The 13,059-nt window shown below is 34.1% G+C and overlaps 1 protein-coding gene across 5 annotated transcripts in view; it reads right to left on the bottom strand.

Moving 5' to 3' along the window:
- The window catches only part of Pgm2a (phosphoglucomutase 2), a 48,930-nt gene that overhangs the window by 21,989 nt on the left and 13,882 nt on the right, over nt 1-13,059 (bottom strand). For all 5 annotated transcript variants that reach the window (XM_081759177.1, XM_081759176.1, XM_081759174.1 and 2 more), the window contains exons 5-6: nt 10,919-11,188; nt 5,827-6,014 (exon numbers count right to left, since the gene is read on the bottom strand). In XM_081759177.1, coding sequence (XP_081615303.1) covers nt 5,827-6,014; nt 10,919-11,188 — 458 coding nt within the window. The remainder of the gene's footprint in view (nt 1-5,826; nt 6,015-10,918; nt 11,189-13,059) is intronic.

Below are 13,059 nucleotides of genomic sequence, written 5' to 3'. Positions count from 1 at the left end.
TCTGCTCGACACGGTCTGGGTCGGTTTATCTGTAGAAAAAGCCAATTTTATTAACTTACATGAATGTAACAGATAGTAATATGTTAGTACATCTGAGAAAAAATGTACATCAATTGATCCTCTGTTCGTACGAAAATTCAACATCGAATAATTTAATTCTCTATATCATCTCGTGTAATTGGCACGTAAAACAAACATTTTTAATTTCTATAAATTTTGCTTACTTCTTTGCTGTTGCTTCGAGGGACTCTCATGGAATGGGGTATTTCAAACACGCATTCCTAGGGGGAAAAAAGCCCTAATACAAGACCTTTCCTATCACATTCAGACTTCACTGGAGATCACACAATTATAATTAACCCATAAACGTTTAAATTTTCTTTCAACGTTCTCCCACTCGCACTTACATACGAATATCGAGGCAATTTGTATCATCTTTGCAAGAAAGAAGAAGAAAAACCTTGGCAAAGCCGCTATCAAATACTGTCACTATTATTACTATTCAGGGTGGAAAAAAATCATGATTTAAAAAAAAATAATTTTTGTTGATTTTTTTGACTTAAATCGATTTTTTTGATTTAAATCAAATCTTTCTCCTCGTATAATACAAGTCGCAAACTGAAGAAAAAGCATTAGGAATTAGTATTAAATGCTAATTATGCCATTTAAGTGAAAGTATTGGGGTTGAATTTTGAATTATCAACAATCGTTAACCTATGTCTATCAAAAACAATGTTTCTTAACCATTTTAAATTATGGCTCTTTTTAAAGGTTAATTATAGACTTTCAGTCAAGCAGCTACAGCATCATCCCTATTTATCTTAGGATCATGGTGCATACACCACTCTTTTTAGAATAGAACAGCTTTTAAAACGGTAACATTCACATTTCCCTATCATGTCCCTGAAGCGAGAAATTTTGAGAGTAATCGGCATTTTTTAAAACTTTTTTTTAAATTTTGATCCCCTCTAGATTCCCCTGTGTTAACGCACATATCTCAAAATCAACTGGGAAATACTAAGGGATGTACTAAATGTGTGTACAAAATTTCAAGCTTCTATCTTGAGTAGTAAGGGTGAGGGTGAGGAAACTATTTAATAATGAGCTAAGAACATTCCCATAATGCCGCAGATGACCCGGATGTAATATAAAAATTTCCTCAGACATCCCTATTTATTCTAGGATCATGATTTGTACATTATTCTTTTCAGAATAAAACAAATTTTCAAACGGTGCCCTTCAAATGTCTCCATCATGTGTCTGGGACGGGTAAATCACGAAAAAAGGAATTTTCTGTTAAAAGTATTTTTTTTTTTTTAATTACCTCTGTGGACCTCTCCCCCCGTTTCAAGGCAGAGACCTGAAACAAATCTGAAAATTACCGAGGGGTGCACTGAGTAAATGTGCAAAATTTCGATCTTGTGGGTGCCAAAGTAAGCCCGCGAAAAATATTTCCCAGATTCCCGTATAAAACAGGATCTCAGATAAGTTTCCTGAGACATCCCTATTTATCCTAGGAGCATAGTACGTACATCATTTTCTTCAGAATAGAACAGCCTTTCAAACGGTACCATTCATATGTCTCCATCTGAAGCGGGAAAATTACGAAAAAAAAAAAAGCTATTTTTTGCTACAAAATATCCTTTTTTAAAACATTTTTGCCCCTCTGGACTCCGCTGTTTCCACGCAGAGATCTGAAAACATCAGAAAATTATTAAGGGGTGCACTGAACGAGTGTGCAAAATTTCAGCCTTCTGAATGCAAAATGTAACCCGCCAGAAAATAATAATAATACGCATAACAAAAAATATATTTTTAAATTTATGACGTCATCACACACCATGCCTCAACGCAGAAAGGCGTGAAAGCATATGTAGCATGTTCTAAAATGCCTAAAGTCTTGAAGAAAACGAAGTAAAAAGCCTTATTGGTACTTTTTTAATCGAATAATGAAGATTCTGCCCTATCCCCTAAAAATAGGTGATATAATTTAAAAGGTTAAGCATTAAGGAAAAAGTACAGCAGCGTTTATCAAAATGTCACTTTTTTCACAAAAGTTTCTGATATTTGGCAGGGCCTATTTTTAAAAACTCAGAACTAGCTTGCAGCATGAAATACATAAATTTCGCCTAAAGTTATAAAATGAAAAAAAAAAAAAAAAAATAGAGAGGGGATAGGACCCCTCTAAATACTTCTTATTATCTGGGAGCAAACAGACAGATACGCACAAAAAAAGAATTTTTGTCTTAAATATCGATGGTGATTTCCCCGTTGGAATAGTTAACGATTTTAAAACCCAAACCCAATGTTACGAAAAAAAGAAAGCAGGACTGCTCCGTCACCTGTTCAAAACGGGATTTTCCCTAATCATCCTTTGCATGACACTTGTTTTCATACTATGGTGTACATTTGAGTCTCAATTGTATTATGATTATTAACTTCCATAATCGAAATAACAGAACAGAAACGGGATTTTACTTATTTCCACTTTAAATTAATTTATTTCGGAATTCGATTTAAATCAACGATTTTTATTTAAAAAATCAAGTGATTTAAATCAATCCACCCTGTTACTATTTGACGAACACTGCTTCGATGATGGTATTTAAAACAAGATACGCTTAAAATGACGATATAACATGATGAGATAGTCTCAAAATGGAAACCGCTGCAACTATTAATCAGTAAAGAACAATACCAGCCGGTGGCACACGAAGCAAGGAGATTAAAATAGAAGGAAATATTTGACATTCTGAAAAGTTGATTTTAAAAAATGGATTTTTAATATTATCATAGTATTAATATAATACTTTTATGATACGAGTTTCTCATCCCTGACCCATCTTACCACCGAAAAGTACAATGTTGTTCTTACTTTTTCAACATATTCTTCTTGAAGATCGATGTACTTATCCTAGCAATGTTTCAACGTATCTACTGCTTCCTGGAAGAAAAGCTGTCCACCTGCTGCAAATCACTCATTTACGGTCACCATACGGTCATTATCGAACGAAAATCGCTTTGCATGTACATATTCTTTCAATTTTGACACAGAGTTTGTAGTCACTGGGATCAGATCAGGTAGATAAACAGGGTATTTAAGTATTCAAAGCCTGCGTTATTAACTGTGGCCATTGAAACATAAAGTAAGTGGTTGATGGCTGTCATGACTAAGAAGCAGTGTTCCGCTTCAACTTTTCATGATGTTTCTTCTTCATTGCTCAATGTACAATTTTACTAGCAGAGCAGAATAGTAATGCCCTCTCTCTGACCAAAATAACACCTTTTGAATCCTAAAGCACAGAAAAAGATTACACCTGCTGATCGTGTCACCCTGAATTAAGAGGCCCTGATTGTTCAGTTTCTAAATTAAATTTGCTTTTAGGATCTTAGTGATGGACCCACCATTCATCCATCGTCACAGTAACTGTCGAAAAATTTATTTTTCCAATCCGAAAGTTGGTTAAATTTAGTCTGCGCAACTCTCTGTCACTTTTGTGCACGAATTACTGTTTGGAAGTATCCATTTTGCAGGTAATTATTTTATATTCTGTTTCTCACAATATCGTGTCTAGCTAGTACGGTATGAAAAGTCTATTACATATTTCTGACGGTCAACCTGTCGATCTTGTATCACATATCATGCTCGCTGCTAATGTTTTATTCTTTGGTTAAAGTTTCTGAACTGATATCATGTTCATTTTAACAGAAATTTCTCATACACTTGAATTCCGACAATATTTATTTTTTAAGACATCATAAGACAACATGAATATCCTCCAAGCTGCAAATATATCGTTGTAAATTTCATTTAACTTATTCCATTCTTCCACAAGTATTCAATGACAGTTCTGCGTTCGATATACTAATTTTGTTATTAACTTACCGCATTTAATCATTCAAATATCTCCAAGGAAGAAATGCGAATTGTTAAAACATGTATCTTTGCGTAACTATAACGCATCAGTCATTAACTTCGCACGAAATAATTATCGTAGCTCAACTAGAAATAGGTCACGAGTAAAGATTAAGAAACAAACTTTTTATTATTATTACAGAGTGATTAATAACTTCTTTCCATGTAGTATAGTGGGGCACCCATTTTTTAATCCCTACATCAGAGAAATTTATTGCTCCTATCAAAATTCTTTATCTAAAGTATGATGACTGTATTGGAACCAGGCAAGTAAACATTGAAATTGTAAAATGGCGAATGCTTGCGTTTATATTTCCACCAAGTATGTCATTTTACTCGGTTAGCACTGCGTTATGCACCCTAAATATCGGTTTACGCTTATTTAAACTAAACACACGATTGCTTTACTTCATTACTACTCATAACACTACGTACATAAACCTAAGAGCTCCTTCATGGCTACATGAATAGCGTACGCAACTTTGAGGTTGGGGACCCGGCTTCAATTCCCAGTGGGAGCTTATGTGATTCGGATCCACGTTGAGCTGTAGGTATACGTCTCATATAGCTTCGCTGCTGAAAGAAACTCTAAATCCCAAGTCGAACCGAAACATAAACCTATCCAATTAGCTAGCGTGTTCTTTCAGAGTGGTGTTCACCAACTGAAACAATACAACAGCATACATTTCCGAACTGGCATAATTTTCTTTTCTTTTTTTTTTTTTTTTTTTTTTTTTTATAAGACTAAGTAGGATAATAGTTTACGCATTGGTGCGGTAAGCCGAAAGCCGGTGAGTCACGAAAATTTAGAGTTCAGAAATAAATAAATTTTATTACAATCTATAAGTTATAGACTTAATACTCTATAATATGTGCGTATTTCAGCAGAAGTAGTCTGTTTTGCACATACGAAATTCGAAATAAAAAGAGAGTTTGTGATTAAGTCAGGTTTTAGTGACTTTTGTATTAATAACACTGTATAAACAAATTAGTTCTCACTGTAAAGGATGATTTGGTTGGAAATACTCGGTTCACAAGATGAATACACCACAATGTCTTATCCACTCGGCACGAACACAACACAAACACTGCTTGGTGGGACCAAAACAACAAAAGCTTGACTGCCTAAACGCCAAAGATTTCGGGGTTGAACAAAATTTAACTCCGAAGCCCTCTAGCAGAGGGAATGGTACTACTACACCATATTTACAGTTTAAAGTCGAGGGTAACTGACCCGTTCACCATGAAGCCTTTAGTAATAAGTTAAAAATCAATTTTGAGGCAGATTGTACCGGTGAACGCCTGCAGATTGTACCGGTAGCAACAATGCCTTTTTCTAACGTATGTGTGTTATGATGATGTGGGTGTTCAGTAAAGTGTACTGTGGAAAAAAAAACAAAAAAAACAAAAAAAAAAAAACTGCGAAACACTGCGATAAGCCATATGTTTCCAGCCGCGTCACTAAACTTCATTACATTGTCTTTTCACTAATAGAAAATTAGATATATACAGATACAAAGTATTTCCTCTACTCCCCTATATAGATAAAAGGCTACTTATGCTCGCACTTAAAAGCTCATCAGCTCTAATAATCACGTGATGTGGTGTCTTTTGTTATCCAATATGTTTGGATTGGATTGGATTGGATTTGAGTTTAGCGATCCGTTCGGCAGTGACGTTATATAACGTGGGATCCGAACCACATGAGCTCCTACCCGAACTGAACCCGGGTTTCCAGTGCTAAAAGCCTTACATTATCCATAAAGTCACGAGGGAGTTCTGTTCTAGAATATGTAATTGCCAACTGGACCTCACTCTAAAGACGAACTACGTACAAAAGATTCTGATATTTCATTCTTGTTTAATCAGTGATATTCAGTAGATGAAAGAAACCATGATTCGAAACTCACCTCTCTTGTTTTTCTGCAACGGCGAGTCTATCGGCATCTGGGTCATTGGCCAAAATAATGGTAGCTTCGTTAGCGTCCGCTGTCTTTATTGATAAATCCAAAGAACTTTTCCCTTCTTCTGGATTTGGAAATTTTACAGTGCGAAATTCTGGATCCGGATCTTTCTGTTCTTCAACAACAATGAATGGCTGAAATATAAGAATGTACTGTAGTGTTATAGTTTATAGTTATGATCAGCATTGATAAGCACTACCCAAGTGACTGACATAATAGATTTCATAAGTCGAAATGGAAAATTAAGGACTGATCTGACATTATTTTGCATATACGAGGTATGCCCATTAGGTTTTAGCACTATATTTACCTGCAAAACCTTAATATTAAGAATACAATACCTATCCAGTATAACAAAACAATATTATGACTTTGTTCAAAGTGTTTACTTTAAAAAAAAAATATTGAGATCATTTTGACGTCACAATGCGAATTTTTCAAGAGAAATAGAAGAGGACAGACTAGATTGTACAATGATAACATGTATTTACTGTGTATTCGCTTTGTTTATTTTAGTTAGTATTGAGGGCAAAAAGATGTCATTTTACCTGGCACTTGTTACATAATAGAAAACGAAGAAATGTTATAAGGAATGTCATGAATAATCTTAATTTGTAAATGTTTATTTCTCTGTCGCTAGGTGGAAATGTTTGTTGATTCGTCGTTATGACAATGATCCGGTTGCTAAGGTAACAGTTTTGTTACCAGGCACTTGTTCATAAGTAATCATCAATATATAACTCAGCAAGACGTCGTATAATAAAGACGTGTATCCAATTATTTGTAAATCAATTGATAATTAAGTTGGAATATATTGAGTTTTCAAGTGATTAAAATGTTTGTCAGGATGGCCACTCATTTGGAATTTCAAAATTCCTGACTTTTCCAGAAATTTTCCCGGTTTTCCAGAAAATTTCTAGAGAGATCTAAAATTGGTATATCATTGTTTTTCAAAGCTTAAACAGAAGCTACAAGTGAAATGCAATGTGGACTAGAGGATCATTACTAAAAAAAGAATCACAAAAAACACTAGCGAAGATAAATAGTCTAATTTTAATCACTTACTTGCCTAATTTTCAATTCTCCTGTGTGTTTCCACTCCACTGTAACCAACTGCTGCTCAGAACGAGAAGAGGAATGTCTATCCCTATCGCTTTCCAACCTTAAGCTTAATACTAGTCACAAAAGTACACACCTCCTTACCTCCTTAATCCTCAACCTCTTAAATCCAGCTGCCGGATCACAAGGTCCAAAATACACGCGTAGCACGTTTAAATACCACACAATTTCACACAAGCACACATCGATGCGGCGTAGCTAACGTACATTATATATATATATATATATATATACTGAACCGGATGGTTAGCGCGTGTGCGTACGATGCACGTAGTCCCGGGTTCGATTTCTTGTGGACACTCAAAAGTTTTGGTGTTGGCCCAGAGAATATGGAGAGGACAATTATGGAGCTACCTGTATTAAGAAGTAGCGGACTTCGGTCTAGAAAGCCGGCATTAACAACTTTAGGTAGGCCCGGGTCCCAAAGATTTTGTCGTGCCAGCAGTGGCGTGCGGTGGTTATGCAACCGGGGAACAGGTCGACATAGACGGGAAATATTGTGTAACAAAACAACGGAACTGAAGTAAATGAGCACTATTAAAATGTGCTTTTAAGAAATCAGAAAATTTTGTTTGTAGCTGATTTTCTTTTTTTTTTAAAGAAAAAAAGAACAGTAGTACATGCAGTAGCGGAATTGGGTGTAAAAACTAGGGGGAGGGGAATGCCATTACTTCAAATTGGTGGTCAAAAGGTCAAATATCTGTAAAAAAGCATGGCCAATCGTGTATCGCAAAAAGTACTGCCGCCACTGAGTATAAATGCATGTGGAATCCACACAGTTTTTGATTCCACATAGAAATACACGCATTAACCAAAATTCCACACATTTTGTGGAATTCGACACACATTCGGAACTCTTCCGGCAGAAATACTCAACTATCGTTCAGCTTTTATATTAATCACGTGACTACCAAAACGGGATGCAGGGGCGCAGCCCCGAGCGAATTCTGGAAATCAAGCAGCCATCGAACTAAACAAGTGTGTTAATTACAAAATGGTCCCGATTTCGCTCCAGCTCAATTCATGGGCAGCACTAAATGACAAAAGAATGAAGAAAGTATGCGCAGCCCAAACCAGCAGAGCTAGATAAACGAAACCTGGAACGAAGGAGAAATCTGGGGGCGAAGCCCCCAGCGACCAAAGCTATTTTGTATATAAATAAACCGGCTAAATGGCTAGGAATACAGCAGAACGTAAATTTTCCCCTGAGTAAAAATTCCATGTTTTTCATCAAAATTCCCTGACTTTTCCAGAATTAAAAAAATCCCTGACTTTTCCCGGTTTTCCATGTGAGTGGCCACCCTGTTTGTGTAATCCTTTTAATATGGAGTATCCTATGAGATTTTAACAAATCAAACTTGTGGGTGACGTTATGGTTGTTGTAAGAAAACGTGAAAATCTTCATTTCACCGTGATTTTTAAACGCATACAATGACTTTCTACTGTTCACAATTTTAGATAATAGTAGAAATTAACACATTTCTTCAGTGTGCTGAAATTACAATGGGAACTAAATGCATGAAAAGTTATCAGTCTCCTCTCTCTCCAAAAGATAGACCGAATACGCCATATATTTAAAACAGATTTCCTGCTCTGAAAAATACTTATAATTATGTATTTTATGCTCCGGGTAGCTAAAACAACTCTTACATAAACAAACATGCCGAATATAACGAAAATCTCTTTCAGAAAAAACAATGAAATTTCTTCCAAGTACCACACAACTAAGAATCAGAAAATAGATTTGAAAATAAAGAACGCACAACTAACAAACAATTAAATGATTTAATTACTTTTTCCTCACACAAACCTTATGTACTTTCCAACTTCTCATTCCTCACACCTACCCTCTTGTCATAGGAAGTATAATAGCTTAATGTTCGAGTGTTCTCAACTAATGTGAAAGATTCTTGGCCATGTACTCTTGTGGTCGATAATATATGTGTGCGGGGATCTTCTCGGTTGAATCTCTCGTTCCTTTTCGTTTTCTTATCCACAACAAATTGTTCATCATAGTTCTCTTAAATTTATTATCCATTTTCTGTTATGTTTCAAGAGAAGCACGGAAACTAAATACTAAATTCCAATTTCTTTAGCCGCATACCATGATCAATCTTCGCACATCAACAATGAAAAATATTTTACATCAGCTTAGTATATTCGAAATCAAACGAAGCTAATACATATAATTTATTATCGGTAGTTCACATACTTTTGTCAAACGTACGCTCATTTAAAAAAAATGGATACGCTTAGTAAGTCATTAATGCTATAGTATAACAGCAAGAGTGATTAGCTAACACTATACATAAAAAAAAATTGACACTACCTGCATTCCGAACATGATACTCATAACAACATACTGTCTCAGGACTTGTATTGTCCTGTTTTAAATGCATCTTCTGCAACTACACTGTCCATTACAACATGACTACAGATTCTGTCCGTTATTAAAAAAGCTTCAACATAAAACCTTTGTAAAGATGAAAAAAGTTAGCTCAATCCATACTTTATTTACCTTAGATAATAATGTAAACACTGAATCACATGGAAAGTACTTATAAGCCAGAAATGTGTTTAACATCTGGAAGTAGATATTCTCTTCTGTAATTCGATAATTATGAAATATCAAAATGTAAAACGTATTGTCATTCACAGTGAAGTTGAGTTGATTTGATTTTGAGTTTAACGTCCCTTCCAGCAGCAAGGCTATATGAGATGGGATCTACTGATTAACGTGGAATCCGAACCACATGAGCTCCCGCCGGAAATCGAATCCGGGTCCCCCACGCCAAAGGCTCGTACGCTAACCGCTTTGTTACGAAGGAGCTCTACTGATAGTGGAGATTATGTCCAGGATGCAACGTAGAAGCATTTTTTTCTAATAATCCAATAATTTCAATAAGCTAGGAAATTAATACCATACATACTTTTGGTCTTTACATTTATAGCCACTAGCTGCACGATCAATAAGTAATAATAATAATAATAATAATACACAAGATAAAAATATATATAACCACTAACCTCTTACGTCTCTTACGTGCTTTGGGAATCCTAAAAGGATGATTTTATATTCCAGGAATGATTTCGGCAAACAATATTATTGACTTCGAGTCAGATACTAAATGAATAGCGTCGGCTTCACAAAGCCTTTTACATGTTATTTTGACATGTTAAGTCTTTTTTCAAAGAGAACACTAAAACCAACTATAAATTTTAAAAAACTTTTTCAAATCACCTATATGCAATTTGGAGGTAACAATTTACTAAAATAAAAACAATATAAGATGCTATTTATACACGCTTTTGTGAATCCGAAGCTCTCCAGTATCTGGCAGTCGCAGGCAACAGGATTCCATGAACATAATCAATCGATTAGGTATCTCACGAAACATAAAACTTTAGTGGTTACTAATCTGAATAAAATTTGTCAGATTGTATTCGTGTTAAGGTGAGTTTAAAGCAGCTTTAATCACCAACAGATGGCAGGACGTTTCTTCTATGTTTTAGCAACAATTCAGTCAATTTGGAGAGAGAGATATTTAAAGTTTGTCCCAAAACAAATTGCATCAATAATCCGATAATAATTCATATATTTTTCTGATATCATGTTTTTATCATTGTCGAGAGTTATATTATTAGAAGCATTGTTTCTGAAGTGTAAAATTAGCTGCTTTCTACAACGAACAGAAAAAAAAATATTTTAAAAGTGCATGAATTATCCTGTGATCAATTCAATTTGTTTATGGACAAACTTTGAACACCCATCTCTTGAATTTGATTGAGTTGTGAATATTGTCACTTCTTACAAAATAACACAGAAGAGACACGATTAAACGTGCTGTCATCTGTTAGGGATAACTGGAACTTTGCACTCATCTTGAACGTAAAATTAAAAAATAATAAATTATTTTACCTTGAAATTAGAAACGCGAAAGGCTTCAACCATATAATCATAAGCTACACCATGCATTGGCGTGTAAGTGAATTTCAGAGGTGTATTCGCATTTACATTAGGAAACAGTATAGTGTTCTGAAGCGCCTCGTAGTAAGATTTCATTACTTTCGGACGGGGATCCTTACATAATGAGCTTCTTTTAATGATTGTAGTATCCCACGAAGTTTCCCAAGGCATTAAGTTCTTTAAAATACTTGCTTGAATTCCTTTATCATGTGGTGATATTATCTGGAAAAAGAAATATACATTTTACACAGGAAAGAAACTTAGGTTTGTTTTTATTTTATTTTTATTTTACGCTACAAGTCTAAATAAAAGATGACCAAGAATTAACAATTATTAAATATTTACCCATTTAATCCCGAGTAGGATTTTCTCCCATGAGTTTATTATCGAAAAAAGAATGAGAACAGATTTTCCAAATATGGGTAATAACTGCGCACGGAAGCCAATTTTATATAAAATAAAAATATTATCTTGTTTGCTTATAAAAAGTCAATATCAAAACTACAATATTTTATTTGGTGTCGTCAGACATAGTCACAGATGGATAAAAATAATGAACAAAATTTATGATTTAAAGGGCATAAATGAATCACATGCTTAACTGACACTTGAAGGATAAGCTCTATAGAATTCCTAGCTTCTTCATATTAAGGATTTTTTTTTTTTTTTTCAATAAAATTATTAATTACAAAGTTCCGAGTTTAAACACCATGCTCTGTCGTTATTTAGGTTTATATACTGTATTTTAATAAAGAATAATTTCTGGATTTCTTTTTCTGTGATACTTTTTGACTTAGGAAGTACGGCAACCTGGCTGACCTCGTGATCAGATCATGGTAAGTATTTAGATAAATCAAAAATAGGATGTATTGTATCCCTGGTAAGATCTTTGGTCCTAATTTTAAAGTTTCTTCTCGCCATACCTCTGGAAATTTCATCATAGCTGCATGCTCTTTTTACGAATTAGCGTTTTTTTTTTGTTTTGTTTTGTTTTGTTTTGTTTTCCGGACCAAACGAGGACTGTTAGAAGTACCAGGAGTAAAGTGAAACAGTTAATCAAATCTTTGATTCCCATTGTCATTTGTTTTTCTCTTTCTTCTTCTTGCCAAATCCAATCTTGACCGAATCTAACCACTTCTGTATTGGTTCAGGTTTATAATAGTTTTTTCGCTCTACGAAATATCTATTCGACTTTAAAGATAATGGCTAAAAATGATTTGCTTTAAATGTTTTTCTGAAGAAATTTTTTCGTGCATTCCCTTTTACCTGAACAGTGAATGTCGTATGTATGTAACGCGACGCTTGTGTCATGTGTCTGTACGCTTTGGTTACAAATTTGTTATTGTACCCAGAAATGATATACTCTAAAAAAAATAAACAATAATTAGCTTCGTGTTCAACAGTGAATAAAGACTGATGTAATAATTAATTTAAAAAAAAAAATCCATTTGTTATGGATTTAGTGTCTTCGACATATTTCAATTAGTAAATATATAATTCTCGAAAATTTTAGGAATTCAGAGTCAAAGTGATCCAAACAAAATTCCCATAAAGAGGAGAAAGACGATTAACTTTGATTAGATCATCTTTTTAATAATACTGCCATTTAAACTTAACGTAATTGGTGATGCTAATATCTTTACAACTTACTGACCTAGCTCAACTTGAAATCAAATTATTTCGAAGATCCCGATAGCATTCTGTCTGAACTACCACTGTCAAAAGAAATTGCAAGGATGCCTGAATAAGTTTTCTTTTTTCTTTTAACTGCTAAAATCACGATTGAATAATTAAAAAAAAAAAAAAATGATAATTAAATGCAGTTCCTTCAATTTAAAGACAGTTCTTTAGTATATGTAACACTTCATTGTAATCATAAAAAAATAGACATCATTAACAAGAAATGTTGTATTATGGAATATACACTGGTGATGATATACGCGTAACATATGTAGATGTATTTCGTAAAAACAGAATTATTTATCGATATTATTTTAATTCCTGTATTCGCTAATAAGCTGTAATTAGTGAACACTCTGGCTACACATACTTCCTTATTACGGTAATCAATTAAAATAGAAAATATCTTCCAG

This window comes from Thermobia domestica, chromosome 5 (genome assembly GCF_964235325.1).
Source record: "Thermobia domestica chromosome 5, izTheDome1.hap1.1, whole genome shotgun sequence".
Classification (NCBI taxonomy): Eukaryota; Metazoa; Arthropoda; class Insecta; order Zygentoma; family Lepismatidae; genus Thermobia; species Thermobia domestica.
Note: the sequence above shows the minus strand (reverse complement) of the source record. Positions and strands in the feature narration are given on the sequence as shown.